We start from the raw sequence: 23509 nt of genomic DNA on the forward strand, positions 1-23509 counted from the left end.
TACCTGAAAGGCCTGAATGAACAGGCGCAACTCAATACATTAGATGATCATTAAAAAGGTAATTCAGTTCAAGAAGTAGAGCTTCTTGAACTGAATAACTAATAATGTTCACTTCTTGTGAGTAGACACAAGAAGTGAACAATGAATTTCAGATGTTTTTTGTTTTGTTTTGTTTTTATCTGAATTTCAATGTTCAGAGGAAAGTAATTTAAGCTGGACTATTTCAAATGGTCCAGCTCAGTCACTGTTCATGAGGGTAGAATACAGAAAGTCTTTGCTAAAGAAGCTAGCTGTTCAGATGTAGCCAGAAAAAAAATCTGGGTAAAGCAGCAGTATAACTCTCACAAATGTTTTTTTTTAAATGTTTTTAACATATTCCAACTACAGCTAGCATTCATAGCAAGCCCCATTGTGGTAAACCAGCTGCAGTCCAGCAGAGAGCAAGGGGGAGGGTGTGAGCAACGCCTGCATGAGGATGGTTGACAGCGCTACAACCCTCCTCCTGGTTCTGATTAGTTGTTTGACAGAGGTGTGTCTCTCTGTAGATGACAGACTACAGGAGAAGGCAGAGGAGCTTGAATTTTCGTTCCTGAACCAGAGGCGAATTCAGTAGCAGGTTACCTGGGAAAAGGAGAAACATCTAAAAGTTTAATGGAGACACCAGAACCAGCGATGTGAACGGGCTGAAGGCCTAAATCAGCCTTTCTGCCACGTTGATACAGAAGGCCAACCTATTTTACTGCTCTTACGTAACAGTCTTTCTATTGTTGTAATCAAAACTTCCTTGTTATGATTCAGTACAAAATCATCCTTTTTCATTTGAATCGGTGAGATGAATTAACTTTTGGATGGTACTTTTAACTTACTGAGATATGCCTCCTGTACACACCGAAAAGATTGCTGTAAAGTAAAAAATAAATAAATAAATAAATAAAAATGTACTGGCTGGATTTTACAGGGAGTTTGACAATTACTCATAGACGCTGGAACCTTTTAGTATATTTTCTTCCAAAAGCCTGTGAAAATGACCGAGGTGGACTTCATACGCAGACGGCGATTATTTTCCCTCAGCTGGCAGGCCGAGCCAACAGGCTTTAAGCTCTCACAGCTATCATCACGCTTACGTCCACCTCTGATAAGAGGTGCTCAGTGTGACTCACTCCTTCAGTCGCCCTACATCCCTCTGTTTACCTTCGTCACTTCGCCTCTTACCGGTGGCGTCGATCCAAATGTGGCCGCCTCCGTCAAACGACACAAAGAGTATATAATTATACATTTCATTCACTGCATGGGGTCCACACTATGAATATGCTTGGGGGGAAAAAAAACAAACAAAAAACTTTCACCAAACACAGCGAGCTGATCCAACTTGAAATGTCACATTAATGAGACGAGAAGGGGTAAATTGTCTTTATTTCTGACTATGTGAGTCATACCAGGTAAAAAAAACAAACAAAAAAAACAAACAAAAAAAACAGGAGAAGGAAAACTACATATAAAACATAAAAATATAAATGTATGTATAGAAAATGATTTATCATTTTTGTCATAATATTGCCACCCAGTGGCCGGTTAAAGGAACTTCAGGCACATATCTATAAGTCCATTTGTTGAGGACGAATGAAAAGCCGGCTCTGCTCAGGAGGTCTTCACTCGACATGTTACCCACTCAAAGGTCTTCTTCTGTGGTAATAATATTAGACATTTGAGGAGGCCAAGGAAGCGGTCCCTGGAGACGAGTAGAAGTCACAGAAGCCCTCCTCAGACAGGTGACCGTACTCGTTGTTGTAGAAGGTCTGTCCTGCCAGCTGGCTGAAGAAGTTGGGACGGAGTCCGGAGCTGCCGCTGCTCTGACCCAGGGAACAGTGGGAGGCCGTCAGCGGCTCCGTGCTGCTGGTGCTGCTCATCCGACTGGGGAGACGGCAACAAAAGTCAGAGCTCGGACTTTACCCACCTCTGTTTATGACTGAGCAACGCAGCCTCCAGTTGGAGTAGTGGTATTAGAGCACCCAAACTTTGCTTTGAGAAAGAGCACTGCTGCAACACATTTGGTCAAAAAAGGTCACTCAAGTACTATGACTGTGGTGGAGTTTTATCTTCTAGCAGAACATTGAGACTAAAGCTACTGCAGGACGATTTAGGTCAGGGGTGAACAACCTTTTCCTTTCAAAAAGCCTCTTCTGCTAAAACGAAAACTCACCTGGAGCTGCAGAAAACCGTTTTGTACTACAGCAAATGTCTTATTATGAAAGCTAACAAAATTTCAACTAAAATGTATTTGTAAATGTGTTTTAGGAAAGAAAAAAAAAACACCACTTTGTAAAATGAGGAGAGCACATTTTATCTACATGAACATTGACAAAAAAAATAAAATAGGTAGCATATATACTAGTTACTTTTAGAAACTTGCTGAAAATGTTAAAAGATTTTGTACAAGAACTTGCAGAAATGCTCAGGGTGGGGTGGGGGAGGGGGGCATGGGGGAAAAACTTTTATTGCATCCATTGTCAAAACATTTCCTTTTTGGTTTTGTAAGAGCCACAGTGGAGGAGCCAAAGACTCACATGTGGGTGTGGAGCTGCAGGCTGCAGACTCCCCTAACCATACTTGTGTGCTAAAGTAAGTCTGGGAGGCAGAATATAAATATAAGCCACACTTTTCAGTTTTTTTGTGTGAAAAAAAAAAACAATACAGTTTTGAAACTGTCATCCACACCAATACTGTGTGCTGGTCCATCATAGCATCCTGACGCGTTAAAGTTTGAGACTGTGAAAATTTCAAAAAGTATAAAAACTTTTGCAAAGAACTGTATCCCCAGAAAGCGTTTCATGGTTTTCCAAAGTCTACTTTATGCAATTCTTTGGCTTCTTTATTGCTCACATATCCAGACTACAGACTTCAAATTAAATAGTATTATTTTAAATCTTGCTCGATCGTTTAAATTTAGGAAAGCTTTAAAAAACTGCCAAATAAACTCAATAAACTTAGGCGTGATTGCAGCTTTTTGAGTTTCGTTAAGACTGAATACGTCATCTGTGCGACTTACAGTAACCTGTTTTAGCTCTAACTCTGCAAAGTTGCCGGGTCCGGTACCGGCCCTCATTTCTTCGCGCAGCTGATGTCATTTCTCAAATATTTTCTGAAAAGCGCTTCTCAAAACATGACTAAAAATGGGGCCCCCGAGGTCTGAATGAGTCATACCGTTCATCTGCTTCCACATGCAGATCGAGAGCCGGCTCATGCACATTTTCTCTGCAGAGCTGGTTTCGCTACACATGAAACAGCGAGCGACTCCTCCACCTCTTCCTGCCAAGGAAGAATGTTTTCTCATGTAAACTGAAACGTGCGGGGCATCGTCTGTTTGCTCATTGCTCTGAAACGGTGTCATTTGGGCGAGCAACGAGCGCGCATCACGGCAAAACGCGAAACGCCGCCGCTAAACATCCGCGCTCAAAACCCCGTCTCGTGTGTCACTTCCCGCTTTCGGTGACGGCGAGCGTAGCTTTTGAGTGACAAACCTTTTCAGCACGGCTCCCCGGTGGCTGTGCTCGATTCTCTCAAATTCCTCAGAGGCCAGAACCATCCCGCTGTCGGTCTGGTTGTCCTGGAGGAGGGCGACATGTGAATTAGGTAAGAGGTTTGGAAAGCAGCGCCTTATCCGGGGAGAAAAATCCCCAAAGGCCAAAATCACTCAGAAATAAAACAAAGTCATCAGTTGGTTTCAGTAAGCAAGAAGAGGATCAAAGAGCTTACCTGTGGAGGTTTCTGTGAATTAATCCCACGGGGCATATCTTCAAATGTCTTGACTCTGGGCTGGCATGTATTAGAGGGCCCCACAAACACACAGCCGGTGAAAGGAACACAGTTATAATACCTGGACAGGAAGTGAAGAAAACGTCTCGGGTTAAAACTGCAACATATGCAGCTCAAACAAGACAAAAACCGTTTGTAGCTGATGCCTACACTGAAAAAAATACCTCTTTGGATGAACATAAAAAACAGACAAACAGATCTACTTTATTTACAGGACTATATAAATCCTGGGTTCGGTGTTAAATACAGGCAACGTTTAGAAAAGTTGCTCTTCCCCACCGTTATGTAAGGTGGATGATCTACAAAGCTGCAAGAAAAGTGAAATGTGCCACCATCGCGTGACCCAGCTTGTTGTGTGTGCAGGATGGGTCGGTACCTTGTGGGCAGAGTGTTGCAGGCCATTCTCAGTTCCTCCTCTGACGCGGGACGAGATGAAGTCTGTGAGAAACCGTCATCTTCTGAGTTCTGCGAGTGGTTCAGGGGGATGTAATCCTTCCCATCCTGAGGGAAAGGAGTGGAACGTCAACCCAGAGCTACACTGTGCTTCGTAGTAACCGCGGATAAACGTTCTGGTTGTTGCTGCAGATCCAGGAGAACTTACAGGTAGACTGTTGTCCTGCAGCAGGTCTCCCAGGATCTGGACCAGCGCAGGGAACGTCGGCCTCTCTTTGGGCTCGCCCTGCCAGCAGGCCAGCATGATGCCATATCTGCCAGTAGAGGGCAGTGCAGTCACAACAACAGCACATCACCTTCTAACTTGGCAACACAAATTTAATCCCGATTGATTTCCTCAGCGTGCCCGTCAGCTGAATGACGCTTGGCTCCAGAAATTGGCTTGATAAATTAGAGGGATTTCAATCCATAGATCCTACTTGACAGGAAAAGAAAAGCCCATTTCTCCTTTGTACGAGGAAGAAATATTTACATTTCAGGAGAGGCCGTCTCCGGTGCTCTCATTCTGACGCCATCTTTCAACCGTTTGCAGAAGTCTTCATCAATCTGCACCCCCGGGTACGGAGAAGCACCTGCGTGCACACAAAGGGGAGGCCGGCGCATTAATGAACATGTCAAGAGACGGGGGGGATCAAGCCCACTTTGCACTTTTTTTTCATATGAATGAATAACAAACGACGGTCCTCAAGTGTGGCCCGGCTCTGAGATTACCGAGTGAAAAGATTTCCCAGAGGAGGACTCCGAAAGACCACACGTCACTCTGGCTGGTGTACACTTTGTCGAAGATGCTCTCTGGGGCCATCCACTTCAGAGGCAGGCGAGCCTGAGAGGCCGCCGAAGCAGATAAAGCATGACAGGAGCACAAACACTCAAATGTAATCGTCATGTGGGTGGTTTAATACAATAACACAAAGTATTTTCTCGTCCAGCTGCAGGAGATAACGGTGCTCAGTGGGACCGAGGGAGACAGACATACATTGCCTTTCCTGACATAATCGGGGTCTTTGTAAATGTCTCTGGCCAAGCCGAAGTCGCAGATCTTCACCACGTTCTTCTCTGACAGGAGAATGTTCCGGGCCGCCAGATCTCTGTGGATGCACTGCGCACACGCACACACACACACACACACGCACACACCTACAGTCATCAGTATTCTGCAGCCACGTGTCTCTGTGTTTCAGTGCATTGTCTCCTACCTTGTTTCTCCACTGAAGTGAGGGATTTTTTTATTTTTATTTTTTTTTTAAATCTGAAGCAGGCGAGGAGAAATGTTCTTGTTTCGTTTGTTAAAAATGCAGATGCGAGGATGTGTGCAGTGTTTGGCTGCAGCTATATCATTACATAAATTGCATCCCAATTTAATTCAAACCCTGTGATTAAGATTGTGAAAATTATTTGATTTAAAATTCGCTCAAAAATGTCACCCCATTTTCTTTTTTTTAAATTAACTTGCTGTTAGTAATTATTTGCTATAATTATTAATTATAGAAGAAATATTAATATTGTGTTATTAATACAACAGAATTGTTGTATCTTAAGTTTAAGATAAACTTAAGATACTTTTATCTTAAGTTTAACCTTAGATATTTTTCCTAAAAGTTTAGAATTTTTCCAACAACAAAAAAAAAAAAAACGTAAAAAGAAACAAAAGATTGATCTTGTAACTATGCGATTAAGTGACTGAATTTGTGGAAACTGAACCTCCAATTAATACTTAAAATTTATTGGTTGGATGTTTTTAGATGGAAAACATTTTACAGATTATAATCTGAACCTTCCTGCCTTGGTAAAGTTGGATTGAATTAGATTCCATGATGCTTTCTGACTTTGTACATGATTTTATGATTAGATTTTGAATTTCTCTGGCTGATCCGTTTGCGGGTGCTACACAAATAAATTGAATCAATAACTGGCACTCTAATGATGCCCTACATTTATTTCACATTTCTTCAAAGGTTTCATATGCAAATTCTGTAATTTAACTAGCAACTACATTTGTTAGATGATTATACGGAATAAGTTGACACTTTGAGATAAAACTTGTAAACAGATGGAGTTTGTTTTTTTTTCCTGTTCTTGTTAATTCAGCTTCCCTTTTGGGCCTCAACACACATGGTCTGATTTGTGTAAATTAGTTTTAATTAGGATTATTTTTCTATATTCCTCACTAAACTCCTAAGGTTTTGTAAAGAATTTGTCTTGGGAACAAAAGTGGACGACACTTTGAATTCTGATGCATTTAATTGGAAAAGAAAAAAAAAAAGCAACAGATTTTTCAGTATGCAACCTCTCAGTCACTGGTTAATAAATTAGTGTATTATTTATCATAAGGTATACAAGTTAAGCTCTGTTTCATTTGTACTTTTTTATTGGAACCATGACTACTATCTACTATATTTTATGTGAATTTTCTTTGATACACAATCTTTATTTGAAGTTCATTTTAAAAGTTAAATCCAAACCCACATAATTGGTTATTGAGCAGAAGAAATAAGCAGAATGATCAATTTCGTCTTTGAATAAGAGAACTGGTCGAACCGCAGATGGCTCCACATGAAACATCCAGGCTTCAAACCTGATCCATCTACTCCACACAGCCTCATTCGCTCCTTTTTCACAACGTAACGGTGACATTAACCTTTCTGGAGGCCAGGAACTCCATCCCACGAGCCACCTGGAAGCTGTAGCATATCAAGTCCTCTATGGTCAGCGGGGTTTTCCACAGGTCCTCCGCTAAAGCGAGAACACAGAGGAGGAAGGAAAAGACCATCGAGCTGCCTTTATTTGGAAACTGTGAGTGGCATAATTCATAACTCTGACGATGTGAAGCTGACTCACTTTTCTCCACCGCCTGGTTCTGATCGGACGCCTCGGATGATGTAACCCGAGGACTGCCGAGCGGCGAGGAGGAAGCCGGAGGAGTCCGCCGAGCTCTTTGATCCGCCTGACCGGCTTCGATCATCCGCCTCATCTGGCTCTGGGTTTTTGGCGAGCGGTCCTAAATAGGACACAGATTGTTGATTCATCTCCAAAAATCTATTTGAAAAAAAAAAAAATCAATTCTAAAAGAGTTACATGTGTTGGAGAAGATTGAAACTGTTAAAGAAAAAAGAAAAAGAACTACATAAGGGAAAACAAAACATTAGATGGAAATATTACACGGAGTAAATATAGCATAAAACGCGGTTAAGCCACAGTTTATAGAAATGCTGAGAATGCTTCAGTGGCTGCTGCGCTCCGATACCCTGTAGGGAAGGAAGAACTCCCTCTTGGCCCGTAGGAAGTTGGAAAGATTCCCATATTTGCAGTACTCCACTATCACCATCAATGGACCTGTTGATGGAGAAGTTTGAAACGTCACATATAAAATTGACTCAGATAGGAATTTGATCTACAACTTCTGTGTGCATAATAATGAGACGAGTGAGCGTCTCCCCTCTCCCCATCTTGAAAGTATTTACTAGGCTGCTTTTGTTTAGGATAAACATTTTCAAATGTACACCAATAATAATGTGCTCCACATGTCTTACTGATGTACGGGTTAAGGAAGGTTTTCTTTGTTTGTTTGTTTGTTTCTTATTTGATTTATTGGCATAAAAACTGGAATTAATGCTAAAAATATCAAGAAGATATTCCTGAATTTAAGGCGGCGAAACCATTTCACTTACATCATTTTACAACATATATGTTTGGTTGTAAACAAATTCAGTTTCAGGTTTTTAATTTGTAACTTTTTTTTTTATTACTTATTTTTTATTGAACATTTCTGAACGCATACAGTGGAGAGGCATCAATACATTCAACTTCATACACAATGTTGGACAACCCTGTCCATATTTAGCTGGATACAAGAATGGTATTCGGCCTGCGTCTGTTTGTAACTTTTTAACTTTAAAGTCAAGTTGTGAACCGCTTTTTTTCAGACTATCTCATAGTAAAACATGCTGCAGCCTGTGGCCGTAGTGTGATAAAATATGAATACCTTTGCAAGGCACTTAAAATTACTGACGGGATGAGGTTTTTATACAAAGATTAAAATAAATCGGGTGATCTCAGGACTCACCATTCTGTTTGGTGCAGGCTCCTAACAGGTTCACCACGTTCAGATGGTTACCGATGTGAATCAGGATCTTTAGCTCCGACATCAAAGCCTTGTGCTCACTGGCCGTGGCTCCATCTGCAACACGCGCACATTTACTTATTTCAGACGGCTGTGCTTTTCCTCCCTGTGCTGCGCCTCCATTTACACTTTCCCCTGATGCTTCCGCGTGCTCACAGTGGAAGCCTGAACAATTATTTTAACAAGCTCGCAGAGATTTTCTGCAGGTGCGACTGATCTGAACCTCCTCTGGAAGCTGTTTACGGCTTCACACGTCTTTCTAATGCTTCTCCTGGGGTCCCAGTAAAAGCTGCGATCCAGGCACGGTTCAAACCAGCCAATATTTCTGGGGAAGAGTAAAGTTTATGAGTAATCAGCCATAATTCACACAGAGTGGCTCCTTTCTCAAGCCACACATCCTGTTTTTGTCTGAAAGCCCTGAGTCCTTGCAGCTGTAGGTGAAGATAAAAATGGATTAGGTGAGGGCTTATCTAGTGAACCACAACAATAAATCTGAGTTGTAACCAAAGGCTTTCCACAAAAGACAAACATTATCGAATTTGAAAAAGAACGGTTTCACCAAGCCTAATTGACTCACAATTGTATTTAAGTTCAACGGCTTAAATGTGCTTCCATTATTTGTGCGTCAATGACTTACTGCAGTGTATGATTCACAGAAAAAGCGTGTACATACTAAACCCAGAGTTTCACCTTTCAGCATCTTGACGGCCACCGTGTTCAAGCTGTTGCTCTTGCTGATGCCGTAGATCGATGCCTCCATCACTTTTCCAAAGGCACCGTGGCCCAAAACTTTCCCTGTGTCATTGAAGCAGAGACAAAATGATGCCAGTTATGCCAATAGTTGCGGCAGGGCATTTTGCAGAACAAACCAGAAGGAGAAATCATGGTACAGATTGCAGAATTCGGGGGGTAAAAAAAAAAAAGGTACAACGTGTTGCCACAAGATTCTGTTGTGAAACAGATGCTTCTCCTTGGGGCGTTTTTAAAAAGCTCTTGTGGAAATGAGCACATTTTGAACATTAGCACTCCACTTGGCAGCTCTCAGCACAGCTGGCTGTGATTTAAATACATGCTGTTATGGATTCTGGAAATGGAAAGATAATTCAGCTTCTCCCATCTATTAACGCTCAACCATCCCTGGGTACATCACCACACACACCCTTCCCTCCCACAGTCCTTGTTAACCATCTATCCATCCCGCTGGCCGACTTTTCCCAAGCTGCTCACCCAGTCGGAGTCTGTCTCTGGAGATCTCCCACTGTGACGAGTCGTAGGGCAGATACTCCGACTGCTCGTCCAGCGGCACCTCCCCGGGGTCCATTATGATTGACAGATAGCCTGTCTTTATGTCTGCTGGGTTAACCTGCAGTTCACAGAGGGACACTATTCTTGTAAGGCAAGGAGGTAAGAGGCCGGGATAAACATTAGACGGGAAGAACGTCACTTTACATTTATGCTTGTTTGTTTGTTTGTTTGTTTGTTTGTTTGTTTGTTTGACAGCGTCAAGTAGACCAACATTTAGCAGAGCAAAAAAAAAAAAAAAAAAAAAAGACAGACAGAGATTGTTTCAGTGTTTAAAATCACTTAAAAATATTCAAGACAATACCTAGAAATGTTTGCAGCAATGAGTGCAATGTCTTACAGCAGGTATGAGTTCAGTACAGTGGTAAATGTAATGCAGAGGGAACGTAAAAAACTTTTCCTAAGCTTAATGTTATAGCATGAAAGAAAACATGGATTTTGTGATACAAGAAAACCTCAGAGAGACAACGTGGGCTGTTGCTCATAAAAAGCTCATACATGACGTCAAGCCGTTAGTCACTGCGGCTGTTTATAGAGCGTCGCAGAGTGATTATGTTGATGATTTACGTAATTATGGTTTAAGTCCACCGACTCACAGAGGGAATACCTGTTTGTATAACCAGCGCAGTGCTGTTTCATTTGCATAATTTCATTCTTTTTTGGCCTTTTTTGAGGTGACAAGAAAATGTCAGATGATGATTCAGTCATTTGTGATTTACGAATGTAACAGTTTGAACAGCGGCTTCATTTAGAGCAGATTATCTGCTGGTGAGATCGAGAATAGTTTACATCTTTTCAAAAATAGTTCAAGGCCTAAAAGCTAAACTCTTTTTCAATTATTGGATTTTGTGACAAAATAATAATGATCTGGTATTGCCATTACATATCAACAAAATATGACACCAAATAAAAAATAAAAAAAAGAAACATGTGAAAATTAACCAAGACTAGTGGTGAATTTGAGAGCCACTTTGGGCCGAACTCAGAGACACTATGAGTCTAACATGCTCCGACCAAACTCCAGTCCACTTCTGGCTGCACCAGTCCAAAAGTGCAGGAGAACTGAACATCCACTGCAAACAGACTGACCAAGTCCAAACATTTCACAAAGTTCTCCGAATGGGAAGACAAGACACGGTCAATGGAAATGATGGAATCCATGGTCTCAGCCCACTTCCTCATCCATCAAAAACCAGTATGCCAGTAAGCATGCCGGTCGTTCCTCGTGATACACGCTCCCACGTCAACTCGTCAACCATCCAGGTTTCCAGTGCTGCAGACACCAGCTTTCACGCAGCTCTCCCAACGTTCCAGCTTGTCATTTTAATCAAGTTTGGTTTTGGAACTCAATCGGGCTATTAGGAGAAATAGATTTTCTTTCATGCTCCTGATCGCTCCTGTAAAGCTTTGTTTGCTTGAGTAGCTTTTTTTTTTACCTGAGGAGGATAAATTATAATTTTAAACCTTTTCTTTTTATTTACTCAAGTTATTTTTGTCTGCTATTGAAATTAGACAAAAAACTGGACAAAAGAGAGAAAAAAACAGAATAAATATGTAAGCCATACTTTCTAATAGTACAGCCATGGGAATTAAAAATACTACATTTGTACAATGTAAGATGGAGGTCCTTTGTGAATAATCTTTACTGTTTGAATGATGGACTTTAAAAAGTTTGTAAATTAAATTACAGCCCCTGCCTGATGGCACTTGCTAAAGGCCAGGACATTTTTTTCATCCAGAAACAATAAAACCCAGTGCCCCATAAAATGGATGAAAACTAATTTGAGGCTACTTTTTTACCCAGGCATTTTCTCCTTGCATCGTGTATCAGGAAAAACTGCTTATGAACAGCAACGATTTCAAAAAGGACAAAACAAAAGACACAACAAAAAAGAAGAATATCTGAATGACAGATAAAAGGACAGTCGGAAATCTCTAGAATAATCACAAAACGAGTAAAAAATAACAGCAAAATGAGTGTCATCGTGTTCAAGGTTGTCAGCAGCTGATATTAATGATAAGAAGGCATGTTGTAGACACAAACATAGAGGGTGAAAAATGGCGGCGTCTGACCCGTTTCACGTTACAGAAGATGAGGATGAGCAAAGCCCAGAAGAACACAGCGATGACTCCTGTCCCGATCAGGATAACTATCTCCACATTGGCCTTGTCGCTTGAACCTTTTCAAAAGGAGGAAAAAATTAATTTATAATAAGAAATGACCTCCCCTCGCCCCATCCTCACCATCCTGCCTCATCCTTCCTCTGTGCCACCTACAGGGGGTGCTGTAGTACAAATCATCTGCCCCATCTCTCCGACATTAAATCAGTGTGCTGAGCAGACTCCTTGCAGGTATTTGTGTTGGAAGCATTTCCAGCAATCCCATTAGATTACTCACTCTGCATACAAAGTGTCCCAGAAGTCAATGACTTTAATTTGCCTGTGGAGAGCCGCGCATCGGAGTAAGCGCGAAACTTCAGCAGTGAAAGGTCTGAGAGTTGGAAAACCAGGCACGCTCCGTGAGTGAGGCAGGAGGTCAGGCGCAGCGGTGATTTCAGGCCCGAGTGCACCCGAGAGTTATCTGTGTGTGTGTGTGTTTCTGTATGTGTGCAGCTGTCTCACCGATGACCCGCACGGCGGCTGAGGAGTGGACGCAGCCTCGCTGGTTGCAGGCGGTGCAGGTGTAAAGTCCAGCATCCTCCTCTGTGACCCGCTGGATACTCAGCGTGCGGTTCGAGTCATGCAGCTGGATCCCTGTGGGGGAAATGGAGAATGATCCGTGGCCCCTGCTTGCACATTAAGTGGAAAACTCCTTCGCTACAACTCTTTCACCTCTCAGGATTTTTCTTGATTTATAAAGATTCTTGTCAGAGGTCTGGACTTCCAAGCAGGAGCTCTCATTTATTATTCCGTCAACCTATACATCCTAGGAGCCTGTCAGAGCAAACTCAGAAAATTAGCTGTCACTCAAACCTGTGCTGACCCACTCATCGTCACCTTTTTATGAGAGATTCTTAGAATGAAAGTAAATATGAAATTAAAATGCCATCTAATTCTGCTTTTTGAAATTGTATTCTTACATGCAGTGTGGTTGTTTTGTCATATTACTATTGCAAATGTAAATGCATCTTATTGGGATGTTATGTGAGAAATCAAAATAAAGAAGTGCATACACCTCAATTGGAAGAAGAATTTTTTATTTCAATTTTTAATTTTTTTTTTTTTTTTTCAAATAAAAATGTGAAAAGTGTGGCTTGAGTGCTAACTCAGCTCTCCCAGTGCCAATACTTTGATTGAACCACTTTACCAAAAACAAAATCTTTGGATACAAATTCTCCAGTTGTACCTCTGATTCATTGTTTAGTGTTGTTGCTTCAACTCCTTTCCTTACCCTGTAGTTATCGCCATCCTTCTTCCCCATCAACATTGACTAAGTTTCCTGCCCCCAACTTGTGTTGTCATAGAGATGGCTGGATTGTTTACCTTTCCACCGCACAGTATTTTGAATGTGGAGTAAGTTTAAGTTCATCTGACCAGAGCGTCTTCTTGTTTTCTTGTGTGGGAGTTTGGGTGAGACTTGCCAGGTGAGCTGTGGCTCTGCTGGATCACCTGTGTGGGTATATTTGCTCACCTGACATTTGGTGAAGGGGTTGGTTGTCTTTGAACCAGGACAGGCGGGGAAGTGGTCTGCCCTCCACGTCGCACTCCATCCGCAGAGACTCGGTCACGTTCACCGTCTGGTTGCTGAGGCTGCGCTTGTACCGAGGAGCCTCCAGGGCTGTGAAGGTAAACAGAGATGCACGATCGCAACTAGAGTTTAGATTTACGGTCCGTGCCCAACCTGAAATCTGGGCAAAAATGGGCTAAAATTATTTGCTTGACGGTCGGTTCTGTCAAGCAGGGTCAAGCTTCTGAGGCACGTTAGATAAGTGTGCAAAACATACAGGGCAGAGAAAACCAAACAAGAATGCGCAATGTCATGTTGTGTTAATCTACTTATAATTGGATAAATAGAGGAGTAGCTGGCCTTCGGTTTTCTACTGTGTTTTCTGTCTGCACATATTTGTTCCATGAAAACACCAGGTGCTCCCTGTGTCAAGCGAGGATGTGGGTACCTAGGTGCGTGGGCATTAGTGAGTAGGTGTAATTGCGTGCCTCCAGCATTTAAATACCAGCTCCTCGCTGCTACGACCCTTGTGTATCCCCAGTGCTGAGAGCTGAACTAGAAATAGCTCCAGTTAGGCTGAATCATTCTTGTGTTGTGCGCATCGTTGCGTTTGTTGCTTTTCTTGCTCACCTTTGACGGAGATGTATCGAAACAGGCACTGCTTCTCCTCGCTGCGTCTTCCCTGAGCTTTGCACACGTAGTGTCCCTCGTCCTGCAGCCGTACGGACTCCATGGTGAAGTCCAGGACCCAGCTGTTGGAGTGCGGCTGGAAGGACGGCTCGGCCAGCAGGGGCTTAGCGTAGTGGTGCACGCTGCCACAGTCCAGCCCCTGGGGCTTGCCCTGCTGGTCCTTCAGAGCCTGGGGGTTAAGGCGAAACCACTGCAACTGGTCGTAGGTGTAGTTGTCGGCGCTGCAGGACAGAGACACTTTGTCCTGCTCCAGGGGATTCTCAGAGGGACGAACATCCACGCTGAAACCTTCAGGAATGGCTTCAAGGTAGAGACACAAGAGGCAGTGAGAGGTTTGCAATATGCATTTATGGAAAGAATTGCTTTTAAAGCCAAGCCATCTGAATTGCAACAATATATAAGAAGGGCTTACAAAAGGTTTTCCAGTGGCCCGTAGCCACAAAACGCAGATGAAATGGTCTTTGTTTGAAGTATCTCAATAAAATGGTGCAGTGGAATGTAATTTGGGGTGCTCACAGTGGATTACCTGGAGGCTCAACTTGTTCTGGGAAGTTTTATTAAGACGATTTCTTTACTATTTAAGTATTACAGGTTGTAACGTAAACAGAGCCATCCAAAAGTACTCATTCTTTTTGAGCTTTTAATATTTTGGAATGACAAACATCTTTTCCCCAACACAAGGTAGTGCATAATTTGTGAATCTAAAAAATTCAAAGAATAAAAATACACAATTTGGAAAATGGATTGGAGAAAATTGGTTTAAAGCAGGTTATACGGTTATGAAAGGTTTTAAAATAATAACAATAGTTTGGGTTTTCATCAAACCAACTTGTGTGTGAGAGACACCAAACCCAGCATACTCACTGGTCACATAAAAGTAGATAGGGAACTCATCTTTGCCCACTTTGTTTTCAGCAGAGCACCTATAGATGACGGAAACGCTGGCGTTGCGTATCTGAAGCCTGCTCACAATCTATGAGGAGAGAAAAACCGAGTTAAGAGTTGGATTTATGTTGAGGAAGAGTGCAAATTTAAAAAGGAAGTGTTGTGATGCTGTGTGTGATGTGATCTGGATTTAGATCAGGTTTATCGCTGACGGGCCAAAAAAACTGGCAAACCTAAACTGGTGTGATTGAAAGAAATAGGATGTTTATATGTGTGAGCATGAGTATGCATTATTGTGGCCATTTCCTTTAATAGCAGTGGGGTGTAAATGTGTATGTGCAACACACACACATGTCTGGATGTGTTTATAACCAACTCCTGAAGGAAGTCTGCAAAGGAAGCCTGTTCTAAATATTTCTACAGTGGAAATGGCTCTTGACTGGTCAGCTATTCTGTTTTGGAGCTCAGAAATCTGGACACTTTTGTAAAATAGCAAAACGATTAGTGTTATTCAGCGATTGGATTTACAGGTTTTCAATCAAATCTCAACATGCAAGGTATTTTTCTTAAGTATAGAAACATAGTAGTCTTATATTCCTAAGGAATTTCAGTGAAAAGCAAACGTGAAAAGTTGTGACGAACCTTCTCTTGATTATCCACCACTTCAACAGATGTTTCTACAGATTCAATTTCATTCATGGTGTTTTCTGAGTAAATGTCCTGCCAGTTCTGACAGTCTGCGGTCCTGTCGCTCCCGCTCTTCCTGTCTCGCTGCACCCTGGAGGGAAGCACAGACACGCCTCATGACATCTCCTCTTATTGACATGTGCAGCAGAAAGTCACCAGTTGGCACAAATTCAGAAACATCAAACTGCATCCTGGGCTTTAAAGTATGACTTTTGTCCACCACCCCCTCTTGCCCAAGTTGGACTTTGAAATGATCCTACAAGTCAATTATCACAGGTCTCCCAGCAACCAATGGAGAAAACCATTTGTATCGTGGCGATCCACAGTGTGAACATCGCAGCAGAGCTAATGAAGCATGAAATGGAATATTTTAGCTTTCTTGCCCAAAGGCAACGTTAATGTATTAGAAGAAGGTAATGGGATTAAGTTTCACTTTGCTGCATAAATAATCATCAAAGCTTCACAGGCCACCTAAACATCTCTAATGACTTCAGAAATCAGTACTATCATTAGGAGCTTATAATATTAACTGCCCTTATCGTCAATATATTGGCACCCTCAGCATGCCAGTACTGTAATTAGACCATTATACTTTCCTACATGCTGACCCAGATGGATGTATAAAAGTACCTAGAAGCACCTTGAACTGAGGACTGTTCAAGGTACTTCAAGGTATAAGGTACTGTGTTGCATTTCGCAATAATAGTAACATAACATGCCGTCACCGTCCAGCCCGCCGACCAGATACAGAGTGAGAATGCAAAATAACCTACCAAGTTTACACCAAGGAAGTCATTTGTGATCATGATTAGGCATATGTTGATATAGCATAGATGAGTGTGAGTGATGTAACCCTAACCCTTACGGCTATTAATCACAATCATGTTCTTCAAAAAAAAAAAACTTTTGACTGAGACAATAAACTCCAGAGGTTGCTGTGAACATTGTGATTATTGATAAATCTCAATCCTCTCTTCTTACAAGTTTCACCATCTCCTGATAAAAAATATGTCTAAAACACAGTGGTTACATCAAACTAAAATTATTTTTACAAATCCTTATTTTCTTTCATTGAAGATGTTAAATTATTTACCCCTACATGTTATCATTACACAGACACCTGTGCAGTGCACCTTCCAGGTTAAAGTTGGATTTTGCTACTTGGAATTACAGAAAGATCCCTGGAGTTGGAATTGAGACTGCAAAGGTCAGAGGTCACTGACCAGCCCAGAGTTCAGTAACCGCTATTGCTGCTTTGTACAGCAAAATGCTGTGATGCACTTCTGACAGTTCCTGCCTGTTAAACTAAAGTCACACTTAGCACTGTATCGCTTCCATGTGTGAACATGTTTGTGTTTGAAGGCATGAAACGGTAACAGGTGTGTTGTTCTGAAAACAATTTGAAAATCTCAATGGTTTTCTGACCTGCAGTTTTGCCAAAGGTTGCATTAATGCCAGATCAGCGCTTCCCCTTCCAAATAAACCTAGTTAAATCCAAATAATAATAATAATAATAATAATAATAATAATAATAATAATAATAATAATAATAATAATAATAATAATAATGTTCCCTAAAACAAATGCCATTGGACCAATTATGAAATAAAATCTTATCGTAGAAAGATGAATTTAGTTTGATTAGATGTGGAATATTTGTATGATGACAGTGAACCCTTTTAATGCTTTTTTATGCAATAATTAGCAGTGTCAATAGAAAAGATTAATTGATTGATTGATTTCGTTATACCAGGAACGTTCAATAGCTTAGCAGTAGAATAAGCTGAAATAGCAACATTTAATGACATGGAAATAGCTTGGCAGCCGTTTATTCATAGCTTGTGGTTGCAAATCAATTCCTACTGGGCAAATCCAGCACTGATGCAACTCTCAGCAATTCATCTGCATAATGTACAGCTTGAATTTCGTCATTCGCAGAGATGAAGATCTTCTGTCTTACTCAGAAACTATTAATGTATCCAAAACATTAATTAAAAAGTCTAAACTTCTTGACTAATGTTCGTACATAAAGAAGGAGCCGCTAATTTCAAAATCTTTGTAGTATTTGTAGTGTGGTAGTCGAAAGCTGCAGCGACACAAGGCAGTTTTTCTCTTTTACATTAGAACTTTAAAGAAAATTCAATTCGGATACACTACGAAAGGTCAAAACGTAAATACATCAGTCACGGTCCATGAAATGTTACAATAAATGCACCATGGACGACAAAGAACATGAGCTGGGCATTTTGAGCTTAATTTGAACAAAACATATCACTCTTGTGTGTTTCCATATGTCTGTATCTATACTGCCATCATCGCTCGGTTGCTCAGACCCGCATAGAAAGGTTAGAGCTGCGAAAGCTTCAGAAATTAAGCCTAGAGGGGAAGATGGTGGAGGTGTATAGTTATCTGAAGAGCTGTCAAATAGAAGTAGGCATAACATGGAGGTTTACAGAAATAGGAACCAAAGTAAATATGGTCTGTCTGGAAAATCCATTATATCGTGCTGTGCCCTTCAGTGGAGATAGAGGCAGGAAGAAAAAAAAAACCCCCGGAGCAATGCTTACTGATAAGTCTTTGTGTGTGTTTATGTTTTTTGTTGTTTTTTTTTTTCTCTCTAAGAATGCATGCGTTTTATATATCACCATGACAAACCAAAGCACACCAGAGTAGTTCATGTGCCATTCTAACATGTAAATGAATCTGGTTTATCTGCATCTGTGCCCCATAAAATTTTATTTTATACAATTCCAACGTCCCCTTCTCCCAAACTGCTTAAAGACCGTATATATCTGTGATGTGTATTGATCTAATGAGGACAAAAGTGTTTCTTACAGCCATTTTTCAGTGTTGTTGACGACACAGGGCCCCCAGGCTCTCCACTGCCAGCTGATGTTGGGTGCAGGGAGTCCGTAGGCAGTACATTTCAGCGTCTGGCTGCTGCCAATGCGATAAGGACTGGAAGGAGCAGCTGCTTTTTTCTCATAAATCTCTGGGGGAACTGAAGAACAGGAGAGTAGATCTATAAACCCAACAGGCCGGCAACAGGGAAAAATCACAGCGGAAGGAAACAAGAAAACGGTAGCATGAATTTCTCCAAGGCTTTTCCTGTCTGATACCAATTTTTGGTTTTCTTTGAGGTCAGACCTACTGTTTCAGTTTTGACAGATTTTTAGAATAATTTCTTTCTTATAGGACTATAACATATAAAAGGAGTGTATAAAAGTACAAAACTTAATGTAAACCAAGCAAAGCTAACAGTCTGACAATTAAAAAAAAAATGTGTTGTCTTTTTAGTTGGTTTTCATAAATATCAAGAATCAGTTGTATAAATACAGACAGTCTGGATTTTAATGGACTAGATTTGTCTATGCGTGTTGCACCACCATCACTTTAGCATTTGATGCTTATTTACAGTAAGATTACTTTGAATAGTTTGTCTAATAATAAAACAAAACATGCCACCTGAAGCATCATTATAAAGTGACACGTTAAAGCGTGACAGACAAAGAGCTCAAAACTGTAAAACAAAAAATGTATAGCTTCACATTTTCTAAAGCAGGTTTTTCTAGAAATGTCTCCACAAAATCTCACTTTGTAAATTATGTACTGTCCCTTTAAACATGTAAAGCTTAAAAACGTTTTCTTATTGGTTCGAAGCTGCTGAAGAATTTTAGGAAATGACAACATGCAAATTATATTACATTCTGATATATTACATTACATTTTTGGTAAAACACATTAACGTCATTAAACAGTAATTTTGTTTTTTTTATTAAAATTTTATTGGGATGAATTGATGTTCAGTGATTTTGGTCTTATAAATTCCTAACGTCTATTTCTTTGTAAAGTTTTCAGTCTCGGTTTTCAGCTTTCAGTATCTAATAAACTTCAAACCAAACTGAAATCAAAGTTTAATCTGCCACAAATCCTTTTGAAGAAAGTGAAATACCAGGTACATACCGTTGACAACAACACTGATGTTTAGCCTCTTCTCTAGCAAAGCGACACTGTTTTTCAGCGCCACAGTGTACAGACCAGAATCCTCCTGACAAACATCTTTAATCTCCAAAGCGTGGTTAGAGTGCATTCTGATCCTTTTCTTCTTGAACTCGGCCCGTTGGTTTATCAGCATGCCATCTTTGTACCTGGAAAAGCCACACACACACACACACGCACATCTGCCTCAGCACAAAACACACTACTCCTCAGGTGCTCTGCCCCCTCAGTTAATCTCTAAATTGCAGCCATGTCAGGGCTAATTATGCTTCTGAAAATATCCCATTGCTTTACTGTGAACACACCAAAGTGGCTTATCTTACCATTGCGTTTCAGGTGTGGGAAAGGCAGAGACGTTTAGTTGTAATTTGAAGGACTTCTGGCCAGCAGTTACCTCCACCACAGGCCCATCTGTATAATCCAGGTTGATAAATGGCCCTTCTGGAATTGAGGACATTCAGTTTTTGCATAAAGCACTTCTGGCTTTAAAAACTTTACGTGTGAATGGCTGGCATTGACGTCTTCTCACATCATGCTGTGGTTTCACACTTTTCTACACCGACACGTCTTGTTTTTCGACTGAACTCATCTTTCATTACAAGTTTGTAATGCGGACAAGAAATTGTGAAATGTTGCAAAACATTTAGATTTGCTGTTTATTTTTAAAATATTTACTTTTAATATGTGGTATACTATGGTGAAATGAAATGTACGCGTTAAGCAGGAAGCTTCAACTCAATAACATAAAAAAAGAAACATGCATTTAAATAATAGAATAAACTTAAGAACTGATGTTTGCTTCCTAATTTATGATTCTAAATTATTATGTTTTCTATCCGGAGCCAAGTAACAGGATGAGGTTGCACGGAAAAGCAACACAGAGATCCGTAAATTTGTAGAAAGCTCAGACAATGAAAGGAAGAGGGATCCACAGTATATTTAATCAAAGTTATTCCTGTGTTACCAATATCCAGCTGTAAAATATACGCACGTGGAAAGTTGATGAATGAGAATAATATGGACTAACTGCAAATGATGCCAGTGAAAAATAACATTGGAATTGCACGCTCCCCTCATTCTGTGAAAGACAAGTATGTAATTTTACAGATTATATTCTTACAGCATATAACGCTTTATCTAAAAACGATCTTTCACAAGGATTCAAATGTGATGAAATTAAGTTTATTTTTGCAAGAATTGAGACCTGCCATGTCTTTGGGGTATGTGTGTTGCTTAAGATCCATTCTCTTTGTATATTTCACGCGTATTCTAAAATATGTCCAATTTGCTGCTTTGCATAGAAGATGTAAGTAACATTTACTGTAACATTTATATTCATGTATCCCATGACCACCTTGGGATGAATGTTCAAAGTTTTTATGTAAACATTTAATTATTAACCAAATTAATCTAAAGACATATCAGGTTGTGCTGCTGTCACCTCAAGCACTCAGCATGGCAACGTGAGTGAATCAATGCACATAGAGCATTTGTATAGTGCAGCAGAAATATTGGATCATTGGTATTTTTTGGGCAAGTACAAAAACATATATGGCACCTTCACAGAGCTAGAGATCAAATTTCACATGCTGAAGTCAACGCCAAAGCTTAATTTCACATATTTTCATACACCTTTGCAAAGAAAGGCAACAGTGTAATAAGAGTATTATAGTTTAGACAACATTTTGCATTTGTAAGTAAGGCCGCTTTCTAAAGTCCTAAACTCTTTCACTGAGTTGCAAGCATGTTTGTCGAGTTTTAATTTGAGGTATTTTTCACGATTACCAAACTTCTTGGAATTTTGAAGCCTTTAAAATAAACCAAATTGGTGTAGTAATGTGTTCTGCATTGCTCACCATGAACGATGACTTGAGTCTGGAGAATTTCTGTTCTTTCCATGCTAGTAACATTGCAGACGTATGGTCCAGTGTCTGTGACGTTGACATAGTGGATGGTCAGGACCTGAACCGCCTCTGTAGCATGAGATAGAGCTTCTCGCTGGGGCTTGGTCTCCACCCAGCTGTTTGTCTGTCAAGGAGAAGTACATTGTGGGTACTATTAGGCACCAGCTGAAATATTCAACTTCTGACCGTAGCATCTGCTAGGTACCTGTTTACCGGGATAAGACCACTGGATGTCCACCCCGGTGTCGAACTCCACTGTCGCCGTGCAGTTCAGGGTGAGAGCCTCCCCCACCATCAACTCTACCGGTTCCTCAGGAAACAGCTTGACTTCGTAAATCTTACTTCCTGTCCGGGAAAAAGGAGGGGAAAAAAAAGAAAAAATTGGGAGTGAGGCAGCGGGAGAGGTCACTGTGACACCGTCAGCAGCTTTTTTCTGTCCTCCTCACAGGCCCGGAGGAAATGACTTTCTTCTGGACCGAAGAAGTCATGCTACTATAAAAGGACGGTCTGTTACAACTTTGCACTACTTCCATTCGTGTGACAAGCTGCGTCTGTTAGAAATCAAAGTAGAATATAGTAAAGTCTAGTGGGGGGAAGCTGAGAAAGCTTTGGACACTGGCCAGGGAAGCTGATATAGAACCCATCTCTTTTTGGCAGTCGGTGGAAATGACGCTGATGTCTGTGCAGTACACTGTGATTGCTTGATTGTTTGAAACACCCCATTAGTGCTCAAAGTGAAGACTCGGTTTCTCCTCTGACTGATGCAGCTATTATGTTTGGCTGGCAGCAGCGGGGTATGACTTTCCTCTCCTCCTCTGAAGAAAGAGGTGAATGATCTCCCACTGCAGAGAAAAGTGCCTCAGGCCAAGGTCCTCAAAGTTCACTCACATTGAGAGAGAACTTCAGCAAAAGGTTCATCAAGTCAGATGTCTAAAATGTGATCATGACTTCCCTTCCCTTTTCTTTTTCCTGACCCATTCTGCTGACATAATGTCTTATGGCCCACTTAGAGAAGGGAGTAGCTTTTGAGGAAATGGCATGATTCAATAAAAGTCTTGACATTTTCTGAATTGTGACATAATTGAGTGACTCATTGCCACACACAGTTATTCTGCAACTAAGCAGTACGTTTAGCACCACCTCTGATTTCCCATCTAATTGCTCTTTCAACAACAACAGACAGTGAAGTCTCAGTTTAAAATTAAGAATGAACACAAGTCATTATATAGTAGTCACATATGGATAGGTTGCCAGTCTTAATTCATACTCAGTTTTTGAAAGGTTATAGCTTTGAAGCAACTACTTTTTTTTCCTGGTTGTTTTCAGACAGGTGATTATCCGTAAATGGCGATCAATCACTTTCTGTTCTCAAGACAGACAATGCTACAAAAAAGAAAGTCATTTTAAAATTGATTTATTGAGTTGAATGTAATGTATGTTTTAAGGTTTTAAAACTAATACTGTGCTTAGCAGCTGATTGCAGGTTCGGCTGGAGCAAATAGCCTGACCAATCAATGGAAAATAGGGATTTGTTTCAGAAGAAAAATGCAGCAGGTGTTTCTTCTACATTTTTGTGTAATGCTTTATCTAAATCATCTGGACAGAATAAACTATTTTGCTTCATCGAATATTTGTGGTGTAGATAAAATTACAAATATTCGATGATGCAGTGAAACCATGGTAGTGTTTCGTACTACATTGCCATTAGGAGAATTTCATATTGGGCCATGCGTAATTGTAGTGTATTTTTACCAGTAGTATGAATGTAGTAGTTGTCAGAAGAGTAATCTTTGCCTTCCAGTGTGGCTCTGCATGTTACGATGATCAGTGGCGCGCTGTCAATGACGTATCTGGGGATGGACCAGCCTTGCTTGTTGTCCCACTTCATATCCCTGGTTTCCAGAGCTGCAGGATACTGTGAATGAAAACGTACCAAAAAAAAAAAAAAGAGACTTGACATTTCTGATGTTCTAAACACTTGACAGGTTT

General features: G+C 40.8%; 1 protein-coding gene across 2 annotated transcripts in view; it reads right to left on the reverse strand.

The window, feature by feature from the left end:
- Positions 1-17: 17 nt before the first annotated feature.
- flt4 (fms related receptor tyrosine kinase 4) overlaps positions 18-23509 on the reverse strand; it is a 58765-nt gene continuing 35273 nt past the window's right edge. For both annotated transcript variants that reach the window (XM_044126553.1, XM_044126554.1), the window contains 26 exons: positions 23273-23435; positions 21726-21865; positions 21473-21644; positions 19940-20057; positions 19581-19765; positions 18453-18618; positions 15573-15708; positions 14910-15018; positions 13986-14345; positions 13320-13466; positions 12311-12442; positions 11762-11868; positions 9614-9749; positions 9077-9181; positions 8330-8443; positions 7511-7599; positions 7105-7264; positions 6905-6999; positions 5243-5365; positions 4978-5089; positions 4739-4838; positions 4415-4520; positions 4190-4314; positions 3754-3874; positions 3519-3604; positions 18-1911 (listed from right to left, as the gene is read on the reverse strand). In XM_044126553.1, coding sequence (XP_043982488.1) covers positions 1698-1911; positions 3519-3604; positions 3754-3874; positions 4190-4314; positions 4415-4520; positions 4739-4838; positions 4978-5089; positions 5243-5365; positions 6905-6999; positions 7105-7264; positions 7511-7599; positions 8330-8443; positions 9077-9181; positions 9614-9749; positions 11762-11868; positions 12311-12442; positions 13320-13466; positions 13986-14345; positions 14910-15018; positions 15573-15708; positions 18453-18618; positions 19581-19765; positions 19940-20057; positions 21473-21644; positions 21726-21865; positions 23273-23435 — 3621 coding nt within the window. In that variant the 3' untranslated portion in view covers positions 18-1697. The remainder of the gene's footprint in view (positions 1912-3518; positions 3605-3753; positions 3875-4189; positions 4315-4414; positions 4521-4738; positions 4839-4977; positions 5090-5242; positions 5366-6904; positions 7000-7104; positions 7265-7510; positions 7600-8329; positions 8444-9076; positions 9182-9613; positions 9750-11761; positions 11869-12310; positions 12443-13319; positions 13467-13985; positions 14346-14909; positions 15019-15572; positions 15709-18452; positions 18619-19580; positions 19766-19939; positions 20058-21472; positions 21645-21725; positions 21866-23272; positions 23436-23509) is intronic.

The sequence above is a fragment of the Gambusia affinis genome, linkage group LG09 (genome assembly GCF_019740435.1).
Source record: "Gambusia affinis linkage group LG09, SWU_Gaff_1.0, whole genome shotgun sequence".
NCBI classification, from domain to species: domain Eukaryota; kingdom Metazoa; phylum Chordata; class Actinopteri; order Cyprinodontiformes; family Poeciliidae; genus Gambusia; species Gambusia affinis.